This window comes from Arabidopsis thaliana, chromosome 5 (genome assembly GCF_000001735.4).
Source record: "Arabidopsis thaliana chromosome 5, partial sequence".
Lineage (NCBI taxonomy): Eukaryota > Viridiplantae > Streptophyta > Magnoliopsida > Brassicales > Brassicaceae > Arabidopsis > Arabidopsis thaliana.
In genome coordinates this window covers 24,855,483-24,873,035 of record NC_003076.8, presented here as the reverse complement: position 1 = coordinate 24,873,035, position 17,553 = coordinate 24,855,483, and the positions used below count along the sequence as shown (strand labels likewise).

Below are 17,553 nucleotides of genomic sequence, written 5' to 3'. Positions count from 1 at the left end.
AGAAAGATAACCGAGCCGGTTAAGTGGTTGTATCTATTGATGATGTTAAGCGATGTCGTTTGAGGTAATCGCTATAAGACGTTTAGCTCAAGCTCTGCATTTTCTTTCAATCTTTTTTTTCTCGCTCTCTATGTTTTCTATCTTGTGTAACAACACTCTTAAGACTCAAGTGATAGTGAATTAAGAGGTACCGTAGTTATACTTGGATCACATCGATCTCATCAAAAAAAAAACCAAAGCAAAGATAAAAAAGTGTCTTCTGGTAGATGGAAACATCAATGCTAGACTTCTCCACATTGTCACTTGTTAGGCCATCGATCAGGCAGCTTCGTAAAGCAGAATCTCTGGCCGAACCTTCCTCTCTCCACAGAATCTGACCACATTCTTCCAGTCACCAACATCCTATGCCATCACCACACATATATCAATCATTCATGTCTACCTTATCTAAATTCACTATACAATTCTGAGGTAGACAAAAGGTAACTGTTTCGACTTACCTCTCCTGCTATACACTCACGTCTGAGATTGACCCACCGGTTTTCTTCATAAGCTAAGCATATGTGTTCTTCATCTCCTTCACTGTAACCAACCTGGATCACATCCCAGATATTCTTACACTGTAACTAAGAAATACAAAAGAACAATAGCACAAACATATATGACCCTGTTTCAGATGTTTTACCATTGACACAAGCCTGTACTTAGTGTTTGGTGCTAAGCCTTCTTCGTACAGCCTGCTGATATCTATCTCCCAGTCAAAAGCCTTTGTTGTTTCAGATATTTCGTTTTCAGTTGCACTATTCTCCCATTCCAATACTGATGTTGCAAACCCACAAAACACCAACATAAATATATGATATGAGTACAAAAAAAACATCACAATCATGGGGGTCAAAACCTTACCGATTGTGAAGATAGGCGGGCATCTACTTGAAATGTGCTGAACAGAGTTCGTCTTTCCGCAACCTTCTGCGTCACATACCATTTTATATCTCAAGCGGATCACCTTTAGGATATCTACAAAATTTCTATTCCCCAAAGCACACTGCATGTGTTTAAGCACAAAACAACTATATAAGGGGAAGTACCTGCAGTTTCTGCTGGAAAGACAACGAGGATGATAAATGATAAATACCTTCAGTTCTCTGATTGTATCTGCTGCCGTAACAATGCCATAACAACTTTGCTGTGGATAATTTGTAATCCTTCTGCATTTTATACAACTCATTCTTTTATTTTCCGCCGAGGTAAAGAGGCGAGTTACCAAGCTCTCCCTTTCTGGATTTTTCCAGCAACGCCAAAAATCAAGGATGGCTACTACTACATTAGCAGCATCACTTGACTGCAAAGAGCAAAAAAATAGAATACCTTTAGGATATTAAATAAGATTAATGACAACAAACAATTAACAAAATAATGCTTAGAAGCATATCTTCTCCACACGAACCATGGAAATAACTTCTTCTTGGGAAGTAAGTAAGTCCCTCAAGAGGCAACTGTAGACACCCTCATCTTGTATCGCTTCTGAAACAACAGCAGTAAATAAATTTTGTAGTGCAATAGGAACTTGTTCTTCCTGGTGGTCTTGAAATGGTTGGTTCAGCAAATCTTCTTTGAGAACCTTAATGTTCAAGAGGGCCTGCAATACCACATGTTTTTGTGAACTTCTCAAAAAGAATAAGGAATCAAAAGATGAGAGTTCAGGTATTGAATCTTGTTTTGATTGATAATTGCTTTACCTTCAGCGTCATGTCAAATGCTGAATTGTATCTGGTTGTAGCTTCTCCAGCTACTGACTCCAAATGTTCCGACAGTGAATCTTCTCCAGGCATGTTTCGCATATCTTTAAAATGGTCAATGAAAGAAATAAGAAGTTATGAACCTCACAAGAATATAATTCAAATTATTGCTCAAATCGAGAAGCTTTTAACTACCAGGGTCATCTTTAGTAGCTTCCACTTGAATTTCAGTTTTGGATGAAATTTTCAATTGACCCGTCTCACTTGCAAGAGCATCTTCTGGTTCCATAGAACCTTCTTCGATCGTTCTTAGTGATGAAGATGTACTCTCCGGTTTAAGGTTGACAGAAGGTTTACTGTACATGTAAGAAAACGTTTTGGTCAGAGAAAACGCGAAAACAATTTATAACATGCGAAACTGGCCATTGAGGTACTTACTGTTCAACAGTCTTATCAAGGGAACTAGATATGCTCGTTGAAGGTTTCTGTTTCGCCAAGAAGATCAATCAATCTCACAAGTAGTATATACACAAACCATGGAATCCTACAAGTAAGGAAACGATATCTACATAGAAGATATGATATCCCTATAAGATAGGAAGACGTTATTGACTTGTTCCGAGAACTTAAAACCGATATCACTTAGGTTTATCCGATATATCTTATGTAAAATATTTTTCAGAGAAGCAAATAGAGAAATTAGAACTTCAAAGACCTTTTTGCTTCTATCTCTCCTCTTCTTTGATTGTGGCTTCTCCTTTGATTGTGGCTTCTCCTTCGATTGTAGCTTCTCCTTCTCCAACTCGTTTAAAAGATCTGCTTCTGCTGCATCTGACTTGGCTTTGGATTCCATATTCACAATTTCGTTCTGGATGAGAAGAGACATAATAACATATGAGAAACAATTTAAAGGCAAAATTTGACGGATAATAAAATCTCTCTGTATATAACAGTTTCAAACCAACCAGCAAGAAAGGTTTAAGCAGTTGAAGGATATAAGTGCGGTTGTCAAAAGCAGAAAGCCTTGTGAGGTTGTTTAGCAAACTCATCCTTGAATTATCAATCAGCAAGATCTTTGTATCCATTAAAAGAACCTGCAAGTCATATAGACACTTTTAGATGGACAATTTCATGTTATTCTGTTGTTAATGAATATTAAAAGATGAACCTTTTGGGTGACCACTGATTTCAGAAGGTCTATGGCCTGCAACACTTTATCGTCACTGAGACTTTTGTGCTCACGTATAAAATTCAAGCAATCTTCTAAATCGAGGAAATCAAGTGTTGGATGCAATGCTCCTTCGAAAACATCCCGTACTGCACACACGAATAATTTTGTAGTTAGGGAATTTTCGGGGACTCTCTCTTCACACACATCGCATAGAAGAGATGCATATCTGCTCCATTGATCTTCCGGCAGATTCCTTCTCCTTTCATTTTCTCTCACACACATGTTCTCGACATCAGTAAGAGCTGCATCATAGTCCACGACCTGTAATTTCTTTGCATATTTGTTTCCCAGAGTCCTACAGGTGAACTTAACAGCTTTCAGAACAGCCAACCAGATATCAAGATTGTGTTCCCTGATAGGTCTGGGAAAGGTCTTATCTACTGAATTGTAGTCAGTTAACCAGGATATGATATCATCTCCATGAACTGGTGTCTTGGCGTAGTGAACACTGGGATCAAAAACATTGATCGTCCCTTCATCATCATCGAATTGATCATCATTGATTTTCAGCAGTCTTTTATCTAGAAGCAGAAATGAAAACTGAGGGTCAAAGTCGATCTTTTCTTTAACTCGAGTACGACCCAAGACACTGTCCACTGCTCTGCAAACAAGATCTGTACCATCATTCCTTTTACATTTGATGTGGTTTAGAAACTCAAGGATTTGAGTGAGTTCCTGACTTTCTAGAAAACAGATACTATGAGGTGTTTCTACTAAGCGAGAATCGACAAGACTCTGTTCAGAAACTTCAAGTTTTCCAAGATGCTTAGCTGGAAAACACATCATCCAGTCTCGAATGCTACAAGAGAGAATTTTAAGGTCGCAAAAAGAGACAAGGAGCAATTTGATTTCCTTGAGTAACTTACTGCGCTCTTCATCCACAGCTAAAGGCCATTCTTTGGACCATCCATTCTTAGCTTTAGATGCAAACGCTTTCACATCTGCGAGCTGGTTCTTGATCATTTCAGTGGCAGCGACTGCATCCACTGGTTCCCAACTTCCAACTATTATCTTACGAACCCAGTCTTTTCCTATCCTCTTGACTATATCCTTTTCTGAAGAAGGTTTGAAATCTGCAGCATGTTGTTGTTCAAGATGATTCTTACATTCTTCAGCACTAGAGAACTTCCTCGAACACAAAGTTCGGCATATCCAGAATTTCCATTCTCTGTCTTCCTTTGCCGAAGTGAGAACCTTCTCTAAAACTTCTCGTTCCTCTTTGTAATGTCCTACTCCCTCAACAAAACTTGTAAGCTTTGCAATGCTTACTTTCATAAAATCCCTTTTGATCTTGACATCCAATCCCACCCAGTACGACCTCAATCCTTTAAACGCATCCTCACGCGGGTCTTGACTTTTCTTTGACTCCACAACTTTTGGTTTAGTGTTTTTTACAGTAGAACCAACTAGAGTCTTGGAAGATGCGATCTCGGACTCTGCGTCATTGATTAAACTCAACAGTGCTTTATTTTTTTTGTCCAATTCTCTTTGCGCTTGCAAACTCAGTTGAGCAACAGAATCTGACTTGCTTGGGAGAGAGTTAACAGATAAACCTTGTTTCGCTTTCTTCAAAGACTTCTTGTAATACAATACTGACCCAAGCATTTGGCCCAACAGGAAGAGTGAACTAGCACAAATTGGTGATAACGTACCATCTTCCGAGAAGCATTCAGCAGAAGCCAAAAAGTAAGCAAATTTCACGTCAGGATCCTCTGTTTTCTTCGCTAGGTCATCAAACATTTTACCTTCTCTGATATGAAGACGCCATGCGGTTATATCTTCCCCATGGACTAAAATCAAATCTTCAATTATCTCCAAAGCCTTGATGTGATCTCCATTATCAAAGAGTTTTTGAGCATCTTCAAGGAGTTGTGCTCCCTCATCATCTTCCATGAAAGAAGAATCCATAGTAAACGAAACGATTCTCAAGATTCTTTTGCTTTCTTTTTCTCTAGGGTTTTTCTTCTTCGGAGAGAAATCTGAATCGCGAGAAGAAGCAGAGTCGACGCGGGGAAACTCAAACGAAAGTAACTGACTAATGACAGCAAGGCACCGTATCATCACGTGAAAGACACGTGACAAGGCTTGATAGCAAAACAGAGACACAATTTTGATCATTGGGGAATTCTATCAAACACCTTGTGTGCATTACCCGTTTGAGAATTTCCCGGAATAAATCATCAAAATAATGAGTGAAAATCTTCAAATCTAGCTCAATAATTGAATCTAGAATCGTCTTCATGTTGGGTATGAACAAAAATTCGAACTTGAAAAGATCAGCAACAAGAGAGAGATTCGACAAATCAAGTGAAAGAAATAAAAAAGTTTTTTTCATTTATTTACTCCACTACCACTAATAAAGATAAATACTAAAGCTTTGGTTTGAGACAAAAAAAAATGCAGAGAAGAAAGCTAGTAGAAATCTCCATCTTCGTAATCAGAAAATCTAATTTTTCATCTTCCATTAAATCTCTAACCAATCTCGACGTCGACGTTTCAGTTGATAATGATGAAGATCCTCTTTACGCCGACGTACCTAAACCTCCGAAGGATAAATCGGAGAGGAAACCGTATCCGACTCCGATGAAGGAGTTGATTCGTCGTGCGAAAGAGGAGAAACAACTGAGAAAATTACAACCATGTCGAGTTCTCGAAGATCCACCGGATAATGGTTTACTTGTGCCGGAACTTGTCGACGTGGCTCACTGTGTTCACCGATGCCGTAACATGTTGCTCTCTGGCCTCTCTAAAATCATTCATCATGTTCCTGTTCATCGTTGCAGGTTACTTTCACTCTGTCTCATCTCTGTGTTTGATTTGCTGATACTTCCTATTGCTTGTTTAAGCGTTTTATATAATCTATACAACCAGAATTTGATCCTTGAAGTGTTTTGCGTGCTTTGTGTGGTAATTGATTGGAACAGAAGATCCAGTGAGATTTGAAAAAAAATTGAGACTTAAGTTGGCTTTAGCTAGTTTTGAAGTTTGAACTTGTGTGGTTTGTTTGCAGATTGTGCGCTGAGGTTCATATTGGCAAGCAAGGTCATGAAATCAGGACTTGCACTGGTCCCGGGAGTGGTTCAAGAAGTGCGACTCATGTTTGGAAAAGAGGAAGAGTGAGTGATGTTGTGTTGTTCCCAAAATGTTTTCACCTCTATGACCGTGCTGTGAAACCGAGAGTTATACATGATGAGAGATTTACTGTCCCTAAAATCTCTGCGGTTCTTGAGCTATGCATACAGGCTGGTGTAGACCTCGAGAAATTCCCATCCAAGCGAAGATCGAAACCTGTGTACAGCATCGAAGGACGGATTGTGGATTTTGAGGACGTCAACGATGGAAATTCAGAATTGGCAGTTACTTCTACTACTACACTTATACAAGAAGATGATCGTTGCAAGGAAGAGAAGAAGAGCTTGAAGGAATTAAGCTTCGAGACGATGGAGTCATGGTTTGAAATGGTTTTAGGGGTCAGGAAACTGATGGAGAGATACAGAGTGTGGACTTGTGGGTATTGTCCAGAGATTCAGGTGGGTCCAAAGGGACACAAAGTAAGGATGTGTAAAGCCACAAAGCATCAGATGCGAGACGGAATGCATGCCTGGCAAGAAGCGACTATTGATGATGTGGTCGGTCCAACCTATGTGTGGCATGTTCGGGATCCTACTGATGGTTCTGTTCTTGATAATAGCTTGAAGAGGTTTTACGGGAAGGCTCCTGCGGTTATAGAGATGTGTGTGCAAGGTGGTGCACCGGTACCTGATCAGTACAACAGTATGATGAGGCTCGATGTAGTTTACCCTCAACGCGATGAGGTCGATCTAGTCGCTTGACCTCTTTAAGTATTCAGCATTGCTTAATGATTTAGTATGGACACAGTGAAATACTCCCCTGTAATCTTAGGTTCAGGTTCATCTCAATTCTTAAACCTTGAACCAGTTCAATTTCTTGAAGTCCTATAAATTTATACAAGAAATCTTAAAGTTCCAGATTGGTATCTTAAAGGCGTTCACTGTTCAGAATAGAACTAGCGATTGTCTATTAGCCAGATTCGTAGATTAACCCGGTCTTGTTTTTCGATGAACTGACATTGTTTTACACGAGAGGCACTAAAGAATGTATTAAGATGGCTGAAGACAGGTTGACCAAAAAAAAAAAAAAAAAAAAAAAAGATGGCTGAAGACTCTTTGTTTAGGCGGTAGAATAATCTCCTTCGTTTCTTCTACATTGGTGTTTAATTCTCAGCAGATGTTGTGATCGACCATTCAAGCACTTCTCTAACTCATTACTCTCTATCTTTTTTTCAGAAGAAACAGGTTGATATAGAAAAAATGAAAACTCATATACAGCTTTGATCCTCTTGCGATCCTTGCGGTTCTTGTGATCCTCCCTATATAGAGGAGCCTCTTGGTCAGCCTACAAAGTAAAAACCATTCAATTCTCGACAGCTTTGTTCCTTGCGGTTGAGATCTCACTTCGCAGCTTCTCAATCGCTTTAACCGCTCCAATTATCTTCCTCTCCATCCCTTTCAATTGCGCAAGTTTCTCTACGTTCCCACTCTTCTCTTCCTCGAACTCTTTCCTGTTCCATCAAACCAATTGGTTAAAAAAACTGATGATGAATCTTTAACAGTTACTTGACACGTAAAAGACAATTCTTTTACCGTAATCTCTGATGCTCCTCTTTCAACCGCTCAAGCTCTTGACTCGACGCCTCTAAACTCTCTGCCTCAAGACAAACCTTCTTCAAATCTTTCATTCCCAACTTCACCTTTGAAGCAAGCTCCTCACGTTCTCTCGCCAATCTATGAGCCTCAATGTGAGCTGATTGCACTTCCCTCCTTATATTCTCTCGATTCTTGACCATACCCTCCATTTTCGCTATTTTCTCAAGAGTCGATCGGATCTGAATCTCGTGGTCTGTTTCCGTCTTTCTGATGTGAGCTCTTAGCCCCTGGACTTCGCGGTCAGCCACGGTTAAGTCTTCCTTGAGAGCTACGTAGCTTGAAGCTAGTTTTCGGTTGTCATTAGAGAGCCGGTCTATCTCAGCAGCTTGAACTGCAATCTTGTTTTCTAGAATATCAGAAAGTGAAATCTGGTGGTCTCGAAGATGACGAGGATCCGAAGTCGAAGAAATGGTATCGTGGTGCCTCGACGATGATGATCCACTAGTTGACATACCTTGGCTAACTCGGCTATGATGATTTGAACCTATCCTCTCCCTTGAAGACATTCTGGAAGAAAGAAAAAGACAAGACTCCACTCAAAAACTTAGATTGAACAAAGAAAAACAAAGAGTTCCTTTTTAACCTAAAAACTTAAACTTTAAGAAGCGAATTGAGTGCAAATTCTAAATTCAACACTATGCTATCTTCTTTCAGACAAATTATCTATGCAATGAGATTGAGTAATCGAAGACAATGGCAAATCTGTAGACATCGTATCTTGACACGAGCTAGAAGAAAACCCAGAAAGAGGAATTACGAATTAGATTCTCAAGCTAACAACAAGACCCAATTTACCAAATCCTAAGAAACCCTTATATCATCCTTATCACAATTGGACGAACCTGAAATTCACAAAGAGAGATGATCTTCGATTAAAATTAGCTGAAACCGAACACCGAAATGAGATAAGTGTCGCAAAATTAAGAGCTTTATGCTCTAAAACCTGATCTCTAATCAAATCAAAGACAACGATCGATTCCACAACAGCACCAGCTTTGGTCTCGGCTTGTCAGAAAAAAGTTCCAGTTCTCTGTAAATTGTGATTTAAAAACCATTAAAGACGCCAAATTAGTTTCGTTTATAGATTTGGGCCAGTATTAATCCATTAAGGCCCATTAGATAGTAATTGGCCCATTTTAATAGTTTCCCTTCCATGCCTGTCACGTGACCTTCAGCTTCCTTCTCTGAAAGTCATCTTCTTCTCCCGACTTTTTTGAACAAGGGAAGAAGAATCCAACTTCATCAATTCAGATTCGCACGCTTGAAATTATCTGAATAAAAATCGAAAGCTAATAATGAGCTGATCGCTAAAAATATCTCTCGAATTCAATCTTCCTGATTTTCAATTTCTGTCTCTAGGGTTTCAATATCCGATAAGTAAGTTTTGTTCTTGCTCTTCTTACCTCATTCACATATCTCTCTTTGATTTTATTTTTTCTGAAATTCAAGAAGCTTTTTCTGTTAGATTCTCATAACCTAATTCGTTTTGAGGTATTTATTATTATTTCTTGATCCCACATTTGTTTCAATCGCTTTAAGCTCCAAATTTGTAATTTCAGTGTCATCTTCGTACTTGTACTGAAATGCATTGAAAATGGCAGAAGCGATGGAGACGGAGATGGATTTCTCAGATGGTGAACAAACTAATGGTAATTCACATGTTACTGCCTCCCAATACTTTGCTCCTCCGGGTTATAATAGAAGTCTTGTGGCTGCTTATGGGAATGGAAACACAACCATTGGATTAGAAAAAGGAATAGAAAGGAGACTAGATCATCATGAGCAACTACCTGGTTATATCTTTATGTGTAATGGGAGAACGAAAACCGATTGCTACCGTTACCGTGTTTTCGGGATTCCAAGAGGAGGAAAAGACGTTGTTGAGAGTATAAAGCCAGGCATGAAGCTTTTCCTCTATGACTTTGAGAAGAGACTTCTTTATGGTGTGTATGAAGCTACTGTTGGTGGCAGGTTGGATATAGAACCTGAAGCTTTTGAAGGGAAATATCCAGCTCAAGTAAGCCTGTGTGTGAAACACATATGATTTTGTTTATATGGCACTGCCTAAGATTGTTCTTTTCTCTATTTTCTTACTTGATTTTGGCAGGTTGGATTTAGAATTGTCATGAACTGTTTACCCTTGACAGAAAACACTTTCAAGTCTGCTATCTATGAAAATTACAAAGGTTCCAAATTTAAGCAAGAACTTTCTCCTCACCAAGTAATACACTTTTTCTTGCTATTTATAACACAGCCTTTCAAAGTTCCAGGCTTTCCGGCTTGGCTTTCAAGTTTCAATTATGATATGCTAAACAAAAATGTTCATGGATTGCAGGTTATGTCTCTGTTATCATTGTTTCGTTCATTTACGTCTCCAGAACTCGATTTGTTGCCTCATAGGTTGGCTTCCAGAGCTTCAGCACCTAGGACTCTATCGTTTGAGGAAAGGTTCATAGCGGCTACACATCTTAGAAATGCTTCATCGGTTTTAGATCCTCTGTCTGCTCGTCATGTAGAACCACGACTTGGCTCTGTTATGGCCCATCAGCCTGTTCCCCGCACATCTCTGCTTCAACATAGTTACTTTAGACAAGACGACTACACGACCCCACCTAGAGAAAGTCTGTCAAATTTGAATCAGCCTTATTATCCTACAGAAGCTCGGCAACTACGGTTGCTCGGAGACCCTTCTCGCTCAGATTCTCCTCGGTCCGAACCTCCGCGGTCATCTATTCAGGATCCTCAACTCAAATACCTCACCATTTTATCTAATATTCGGAGGTACCTATGGTGAACTTTTATCTTTGCCCAAATATGTCGATCATAGCTCACTGAAGACCTGAAGTTGTAGCCATCAGATGTTTAAAATCATAGCTAAACCTGAGAACTCTACTAGGTTCCTCCACTCTTCAGATGTTTACATTGTTCCTATTTCCTGGCTTTGCAGTTACTTATATGTGAATGTGTAATCATAGGGCTTGGTTTTTTTGCAATGACAGATATGGATCTGCATCAGATCGCTTGGCCTCAGAAAATGAATATCATCCGGCAACACCATCAGAGAAGGACCAGTTTGCTGTACCTTATTCTGATAATAAAAATTACCCTTCGACTTTATCTGGGAGTGAGCATCCTTCTGCTTCTGCAGCTAATGGGAGTGTGTATAGAAGTGAGTTCTATAATTCAGCATCACAAAAGGAAGGGGAAGCTAGTCAGCAGCATGAGATCCCTGCTGGGACTTACCATCACCCAGAAGCATCAACAGTTTCCAATACTACAAAGTCCATGCAACCAGATATGCAGGCAGTTAGTGTTGCTCAATCTCATACCGAGACAGCTGGCTATCCTACACCGGCACATGGTGAAGCTTCACAACCACCTGCTGGAGCAATTGGTTACACACACCAACCTCAAAGTGTAGCGGGTAATTATAGCACGCATTCACAGCCTGGGAATGTGGAAGAAAGTACACAATCATATGCTGGAACAGATAGTTACTCACAACAGCAATATTATGCAGCTATGGGGCCTACTACTCAACTCCATGCTGGTGGATATATTCAAAAACCTCATGAAATTGGGTACTCTCAGCAACCTCATGATGCGGCAACCGGGTACTCTCAGCAACCTCATGATGCAGCAACCGGGTACTCTCAGCAACCTCATGATGCAGCAACCGGGTACTCTCAGCAACCTCATGCCGCATCAACCGGGTACTCTCAGCAAACCTATGCTGCAGCAACCGGGTACACTCAGCAACCCCATGCGGCGGCAGCCGGGTACACTCAGCAACCCCATGCGGCGGCAACCGGGTATTCTCAGCAACCCCATGCTGCAGCTACCGCGCACGCTCAGCAACCCTATGCTGCAGCGACCGCGCACGCTCAGCAACTCCATGCTGTAGCTACTGGGTATGCTCTGCAACTCCATGCTGCAGCTACCGGGTACGCTCAGCAACCCCATGCTGCCGCAACTGGGTATGCTTTGCAACCACATGCTCAAGCTGTTGAATACACAATGCAACCACATGCTCAAGCTGTTGGCTACATGCCGCAATACCATGCTCACGCTGTTGTATACAGTCAACAAGGTGTGACGCAAGGTTCTGTACCAAGGGCTCCTGGGACAACTGATTGTAATGCTGCAAACCAGGCATATTCTGCAACAGGAGATTGGAATGCAGTGCATCAGTCTTATTACCCTCAGACAGCAGATGCAACCACAACGTATTATCAAACATCTTAAAACGTTAAAGCAAAGTGTTGCTACTCTGGTATGCCAAAGAGGATTCTGTTAAGTCTCGTGTATTTAAAGCATTGTTTCGGTTCAGGTGAGAAACGATTTGCTGAAAACCTATTTGCATTGGTATTGCAGGATCTGAGAAACTTGTGCGTGATGGGTGCGGAAGCATGGACTCGAACTGGTGCACTCAGTGGAAAAGAAGGTCAAGGACATAAAACTAGAGTCTCCAGCTCCGTTTACTGTAAGTTTAAAAGTTCTATGTTACGGTTTGATCATATTCATTTCTGAGCTGCGCATGAGGAAATTCCTCAAACCATCAAAACTTCTTTAAGTCCCGTTTCAGGAGTGCAATCTGAAATGCAATTCTGATTGGGATTTAAAGTTAATAAAACATATTATAACTCTGTTATCATTACTTATGCTAAAACATTTCTTTTAGTATGGTCATGTTTAATACTTGGGATTTGCTATTAAGAATACTACCTTCAAAAAGGTTCATCTTAAACACTCTCTCAAACGAAACCTAGGGACCAAGAATATGCTTATTGGCTCTAAGATTAAGTGGCCTAAACCCTAAGCCATATCTATTGGTAGACAAAAAAGAAAAGAAAAGACTCCTAAGTCTCCCACTATGTATGTTTGAGCACTTGCACTGCAATTCACATGTTCTTTGTTTTTTCTCTTTCTCTTTCAAAAAAACTTTTTATCTATTTCTTTCTTCTCCAATAAAAAAGATTTTAAAAGACACCTATCTCACTCTTTCCACCTACTTTGTTTTGTTTGCTACAGAATTTACTTAAGGCTCTGGTCTTGCCCTCTTGTTTCTTTTTTTTTGGGTCAAGGGTCCCGTATGTTTACAGCTTTGTTGGTTGTGTCACAGATCATCAAAATATTATTGACGAAGGAAAAAATACTGAAATTGGGAAAAACATGATCAGATCCAACTCTCTGAATTGTCTCGAGGTCTTTTTAATTGGAATTGAAAAATGCAAATTTTCCTGATAAATTTGGAGTTAACGTTGGCTTCTTTCAATAGATGTCTATTATATTATCTTTATCCACTTTTTGAAAGTTATAGTCCCCATCTATCATCATTTACTGATATGATCTGTGGGATTTTTTTCTACAAAATTTCTGAGTTGTGTGAACCTTACGATTTGTGTTAAAGATAAACAAAGTATGACCTCCATGGTAATAAACTACTAATTATCTTTGTAAAATGTTCTCACGTGAAACTCTCTCACTATTTCCTATTGCTCACTTTATGTCCCCATAGCAACAACGACTTGTACTCGTCTGAAAATTTCTCAAATTTCATGTAAATAATAATAATAAAAAAATTATTACAATTCTTCGCTAAAAGCATCACAGATCCAGTTGGCAAAAAGAATTATATATATACTATTAGTGCATTGCAAATAAAATTATTAAAGACCAACTGTTTGTCATATAAAATATTATAAAGGATTTCATAGATAATATGTATTTGATATAACAATTATAATCGATAACAATATTCTGATATTGTAAGCTGGAAAGATTATGTCACAGAAGTTAATTGCTCTAATTAAATATGTCTGAGGTTAATCTGATATTGACCAACACGTCGTTTACTACAATAAATACAAAAAAAAAAAAGAGAGCGAATTTCTCAGAAAACAGCTTAACGTTTCTTGGATATTTCGTAAGTCAATATTAATCAAATGAAAACAAACAAAAAAAACCTATATAAGAAGGAGACGCTGTAAAACAGAGCGAGTCAATTAAAAGAAAAGAAAAAGCGCGACTTAGACAAGTGGGTCCCATTTACTGCTCTCCCAGATTATCATTTTCTTCTGAATCTTCTTCTTCTTCCGAAATTCCTCACAAAAAAATGTTTGTCTCTGTTGTTCGATCCAGGTACTTTTGAATCCGCAGTTTTTTTTGTTGGGAAATCAAAAATTATGGGGAATTGTTGCTCCGATGTCGCCTCCGGTGCTGGTGCTACAGCCGGCGTTGGTGGAAGTGGTTCCTCCGCCGCTCTCGGTGCGACTAACGACGCCCTTGATTACTATCTCAAGTCCAAAGGTTTCAACGGACTCTTCTCGCAGATAGAGGTTCCTTCACTATCATCTATCTCTCGTGTTTTTTCTCTACTTCCGCCAAAAAACGTTTAACAATGATATGTGTGTGCTTCGTTTGAAAGAAGAAAACTGCGAAATTCGATTTTCCCTGTATATTCTGAGGATTCATGTTTGATACTGTTTTTTGTTGATGCAGCTATCGTTTTCAGCTTCGAATTTGCGAGACCGCGACGTGCTCTCCAAGGTTACTTTGTTATTCAAAATTGAATTAGTCTTCATAGCTGGTCATTTTAGTTAATGACAAACTTTTTGTTTTTTGTTTTTTTGCAGAGTGATCCTATGGTTGTTGTATATCAAAAAGAAAAAGATGCAACACTTTCAGAAGTTTTCCGCAGTGAAGTTGTTTTGAACTCTTTAGCTCCGAAATGGATTAAGAAATTTATAGTCGCTTATCATTTCGAGACTGTGCAGACATTGGTGTAAGTTTCTTATTATCTTGTGTGACTTGAGGAAAGAGATGAACCTTTACCTGACTCTTTGTGTTGGTTTCTTTATACTCAGGTTTCGTGTGTATGATGTTGACACCAAATTTCAAAATTCAAGAGAGGAGGTAATTGTTTATTTACTGCCTGCATTTTCATTTGATCTGATGTTCACTTTTCTCAATATGTTAATACTTTTCAGATGCTTAAGCTTGACGAACAGCAGTTTCTTGGTGAGGCAACATGTGCATTGTCTGAGGTATCATTTTTGACATTGACAATATATGTGCACTTGTTTTTGCTGGTTCTCTGAGAGGCACATCAGAAATTTTGTTTTATTGCCTAGCTTATAAGAGAGAGAGAGAGAGAATACTTTATATTTAACTTTTCAACCACGCAGATAATCACAAAATCAACTAGGACGAGCACATTAGAACTCAAGCGCAAAGATGGCTTTGCTCCACAGGCTCAGCCTCACCACGGAAAGCTTATCATCCATGCTGAGGAGTCCCTTGCTTCTAAGATTTCAACAGAGATAGTATTTAGATGTTCGAATTTGGAATCTAAGGATCTTTTTTCAAAAAGTGTAAGTTTTGTTGTTTATTCTCTTTACCATTTTAATAAAATTCTAGTTCTGACATCAATATAACACTTTTTTTTTGTTGTGGCTCAACTTTAGGACCCCTTTTTGGTGGTATCAAAGATTGTAGAGCATGGAACTCCAATTCCCGTGTCTAAAACTGAAGTCCGGAAGAATGATCTTAACCCTATTTGGAAGCCAGTCTTTCTTAGTGTTCAACAAGTGGGAAGTAAGGTACGGGAGATTTCGTATATGTGAGCTTCCAGTAATATGTAACTGAATGATTAGAAAGTATGTTTCTCTGTTCGAGATGCAAGTTGATTCATAGAATGTAATAATGCAGGACAGTCCAGTGATAATAGAATGCTCAGACTTTAACTCCAATGGCAAACACAGTCTGATTGGGTAATCAACAGCTTAGAGCTCAGTCCATCTTCTTTTTGGAGTGACTTTAGCTGTTAGCTGACATAATTACTCGTTTATTTTGGGTGGTCAGGAAAGTTCAGAAATCGCTTTCAGACTTAGAAAAACTTCATTTGGCGGGCCAAGGAATCAATTTTTCTTTGCCTACTGGTGCTGGACAAAACAAGGTATAAACCAATACGAAAAGGTCTCCTAACATTTTCATGCCTTTTTCAATAAGCTATCTAATACCATTTATGGTCATTTTAGGTGTTAAAGAGCCAACTTTTTGTGGACAAGTTTACCGAGACTGTCCACCACACATTCCTAGAGTACTTGGCATCTGGATTTGAGTTAAACTTTATGGTAGCAATCGATTTCACAGGTATGTATTGCACCACTGTGGAAAATCCTAAAAACTTTGATTGGGTATGTAATGTTGTTGTTACGTATACATCATGCAAAAAGGATATAATCTAAACATCTCTACATTTCTTTTGTCCTTCAGCTTCAAATGGAAATCCCCGCCTCCCTGATTCTTTGCACTACATTGATCCTTCTGGACGATTAAATGCCTACCAGAGAGTGAGGACTCAGTGTTATTCCATTTTCTTGTAACTAGCATCGACTGTGACTAACAAACCTTCATGATCTCTTCTTTTAACTCAGGCAATAATGGATGTTGGAGAAGTGTTGCAGTTTTATGACTCAGACAAACGTTTCCCTGCCTGGGGATTCGGAGCTCGTCCAATCGACGCTCCAGTTTCACATTGCTTTAATCTAAATGGAAGCAGTTCATACTCTGAGGTAAACAAACTCGACTCGCTGGTCTTTAAGACTAAATTTTGATGTTTTTGGATTGACACATCAAAAGTATCTTTTTTTTTTCTCTCTCTCTCTCTCAGGTGGATGGGATTCAAGGAATCATGACTTCATACACCAGTGCCCTTTTCAACGTCTCTCTTGCAGGGCCTACCCTTTTTGGTCCAGTGATCAACGCTGCTGCAATGATCGCCAGCGCGTCGCTAGCTCAAGGTTCACGGAAATATTACGTCTTACTGATCATAACAGTGAGTATATATATAAAAAGAAAAGCCAAGATCACATAAAATAACAAATCAAACATTGTTTACATAAATCATAAACTCTTGTTTCAGGATGGTGTTATAACTGATCTTCAAGAAACAAAAGACGCATTAGTCAGTGCATCGGATTTGCCCTTATCAATCCTCATTGTAGGAGTTGGAGGAGCTGATTTTAAAGAGATGGAGGTAACAAATAAAAAATAAGACATTTAAGATTTACAACTACATATGATCTTGTGTAAACTGTACTTTTTTTTTGTTTTGGTGGGGGTTTTTAGATACTAGACGCAGATAAAGGAGAAAGATTGGAGAGTTCGAGCGGGCGATTGGCTTCACGAGACATTGTTCAGTTTGTGGCACTACGAGATGTCCAATGTGAGTTTTATTTGATTCTTAGAGTGAAACTTTAGGGAAACGCATGAGAACGCTAGTTCTTGGTTTGGTGAGTTTTAATGTGTTGTGTGTGGGTTTTGTAGATGGAGAGATCTCAGTGGTACAAGCGCTTCTAGCAGAATTGCCTTCGCAGTTTTTGACGTATATGAGAATCCGTAATATGAAACCGATTCCTCCATGAATGATCTCGTCTCGTGTGTAAATGAAGTGTGTACATATTATACATTACATAAACCACTGCGGCGGTTAAAAATCGCTGTCGTTTTGCGCGATTACATAAGCTTTTTCCATTTTTATAATAAAAATGTCTGAATGTGGGATGTAAGTTTCGAATGAAGAGGCTGATGTACACATTTGTCTTGATTTCTTTTACATCAATACTTGGAATTTGAAGATATCTGTTTTGTGCAGCTTAATTTCTTCTATTGATAGAGAATAGTGAACGTCCAACAAAAAAAAAAACATTCAAGTTACAGATGAATATTGTTTTGCATTTTCAACTAATGATTTGACATATGGAGAAAGTGTCCAAAAAGTAAAAGGTAAAGACTGTTATATCAATTATGTAAGAGACTGATAATAACCATAGAATTCCCAAAAACAATT

General features: G+C 39.0%; 5 protein-coding genes across 19 annotated transcripts; 3 read left to right on the top strand and 2 right to left on the bottom strand.

Moving 5' to 3' along the window:
* Positions 1 to 81: 81 nt before the first annotated feature.
* Positions 82 to 5,091, bottom strand: AT5G61940 (Ubiquitin carboxyl-terminal hydrolase-related protein; the record flags this gene model as incomplete). Of its 4 annotated transcripts, NM_125587.2 has the most annotated exons (13): positions 271 to 402; positions 501 to 593; positions 686 to 819; positions 907 to 972; positions 1,139 to 1,211; positions 1,268 to 1,345; positions 1,451 to 1,642; positions 1,743 to 1,846; positions 1,938 to 2,098; positions 2,181 to 2,227; positions 2,458 to 2,610; positions 2,708 to 2,836; positions 2,911 to 4,881. In NM_125587.2, 13 exons carry the CDS (start codon positions 4,879 to 4,881, stop codon positions 319 to 321), a joined length of 3,285 nt encoding a protein of 1,094 aa, NP_201000.1. In that variant the 3' UTR covers positions 271 to 318. The 4 variants fall into 4 exon arrangements, with proteins under 4 accessions (NP_001332198.1, NP_001332197.1, NP_001332199.1 ...); NM_001345509.1 differs by having other exon boundaries at positions 82 to 402; positions 907 to 1,048; positions 1,139 to 1,345; NM_001345507.1 differs by having other exon boundaries at positions 121 to 402; positions 907 to 1,048; positions 1,139 to 1,345; positions 2,911 to 5,091.
* APO3 (APO RNA-binding protein (DUF794)) lies at positions 4,224 to 7,950 on the top strand. 2 transcript variants are annotated; one of them, NM_001126003.1, is made up of 3 exons: positions 5,362 to 5,756; positions 5,984 to 6,882; positions 7,281 to 7,950. In NM_001126003.1, exons 1-2 carry the CDS (start codon positions 5,371 to 5,373, stop codon positions 6,804 to 6,806), a joined length of 1,209 nt encoding a protein of 402 aa, NP_001119475.1. In that variant the 5' UTR covers positions 5,362 to 5,370; the 3' UTR covers positions 6,807 to 6,882; positions 7,281 to 7,950. The 2 variants fall into 2 exon arrangements, with proteins under 2 accessions (NP_568945.2, NP_001119475.1); NM_125586.4 differs by lacking the exon at positions 7,281 to 7,950 and having other exon boundaries at positions 4,224 to 5,756; positions 5,984 to 6,961.
* Positions 7,017 to 8,746, bottom strand: AT5G61920 (FLX-like protein; the record flags this gene model as incomplete). Of its 6 annotated transcripts, none has more annotated exons than NM_001345504.1 (4): positions 8,543 to 8,746; positions 8,155 to 8,207; positions 7,638 to 8,031; positions 7,408 to 7,555 (listed from the first exon to the last, which is right to left on the bottom strand). In NM_001345504.1, the coding sequence occupies exons 2-4, from the start codon at positions 8,204 to 8,206 to the stop codon at positions 7,408 to 7,410; spliced, it is 594 nt and encodes a 197-aa protein (NP_001331915.1). In that variant the 5' UTR covers position 8,207; positions 8,543 to 8,746. The 6 variants fall into 6 exon arrangements, with proteins under 6 accessions (NP_001119474.1, NP_200998.1, NP_001331915.1 ...); NM_001345503.1 differs by adding an exon at positions 8,496 to 8,542 and having other exon boundaries at positions 7,638 to 8,207; positions 8,644 to 8,746; NM_001126002.2 differs by having other exon boundaries at positions 7,017 to 7,555; positions 7,638 to 8,207.
* Positions 8,747 to 8,863: 117 nt separating this feature from the next.
* AT5G61910 (DCD (Development and Cell Death) domain protein) lies at positions 8,864 to 17,415 on the top strand. Of its 5 annotated transcripts, NM_001203661.1 has the most exons (23): positions 8,864 to 9,077; positions 9,302 to 9,717; positions 9,808 to 9,921; positions 10,036 to 10,481; positions 10,700 to 11,774; positions 11,869 to 11,973; positions 12,075 to 12,183; positions 13,842 to 14,038; positions 14,202 to 14,249; positions 14,336 to 14,484; positions 14,567 to 14,615; positions 14,690 to 14,746; positions 14,888 to 15,073; positions 15,167 to 15,301; positions 15,411 to 15,472; positions 15,564 to 15,657; positions 15,740 to 15,854; positions 15,978 to 16,054; positions 16,139 to 16,276; positions 16,375 to 16,539; positions 16,627 to 16,740; positions 16,833 to 16,929; positions 17,031 to 17,415. In NM_001203661.1, exons 2-23 carry the CDS (start codon positions 9,307 to 9,309, stop codon positions 17,126 to 17,128), a joined length of 4,041 nt encoding a protein of 1,346 aa, NP_001190590.1. In that variant the 5' UTR covers positions 8,864 to 9,077; positions 9,302 to 9,306; the 3' UTR covers positions 17,129 to 17,415. The 5 variants fall into 5 exon arrangements, with proteins under 5 accessions (NP_001190590.1, NP_200997.2, NP_974979.1 ...); NM_001345502.1 differs by lacking the exons at positions 13,842 to 14,038; positions 14,202 to 14,249; positions 14,336 to 14,484; ... (11 more) ...; positions 16,833 to 16,929; positions 17,031 to 17,415 and adding an exon at positions 12,823 to 13,218 and having other exon boundaries at positions 8,888 to 9,077; positions 10,700 to 11,124; positions 11,221 to 11,973; NM_203250.4 differs by lacking the exons at positions 13,842 to 14,038; positions 14,202 to 14,249; positions 14,336 to 14,484; ... (11 more) ...; positions 16,833 to 16,929; positions 17,031 to 17,415 and adding an exon at positions 12,823 to 13,158 and having other exon boundaries at positions 8,880 to 9,077; positions 9,260 to 9,717; positions 10,700 to 11,973.
* Positions 13,695 to 17,375, top strand: BON1 (Calcium-dependent phospholipid-binding Copine family protein). 2 transcript variants are annotated; one of them, NM_125583.4, is made up of 17 exons: positions 13,695 to 13,737; positions 13,842 to 14,038; positions 14,202 to 14,249; positions 14,336 to 14,484; positions 14,567 to 14,615; positions 14,690 to 14,746; positions 14,888 to 15,073; positions 15,167 to 15,301; positions 15,411 to 15,472; positions 15,564 to 15,657; positions 15,740 to 15,854; positions 15,978 to 16,054; positions 16,139 to 16,276; positions 16,375 to 16,539; positions 16,627 to 16,740; positions 16,833 to 16,929; positions 17,031 to 17,375. In NM_125583.4, the coding sequence occupies exons 2-17, from the start codon at positions 13,886 to 13,888 to the stop codon at positions 17,126 to 17,128; spliced, it is 1,737 nt and encodes a 578-aa protein (NP_568944.1). In that variant the 5' UTR covers positions 13,695 to 13,737; positions 13,842 to 13,885; the 3' UTR covers positions 17,129 to 17,375. The 2 variants fall into 2 exon arrangements, with proteins under 2 accessions (NP_568944.1, NP_974977.1); NM_203248.2 differs by lacking the exon at positions 13,695 to 13,737 and having other exon boundaries at positions 13,764 to 14,038.
* Positions 17,416 to 17,553: the final 138 nt, after the last annotated feature.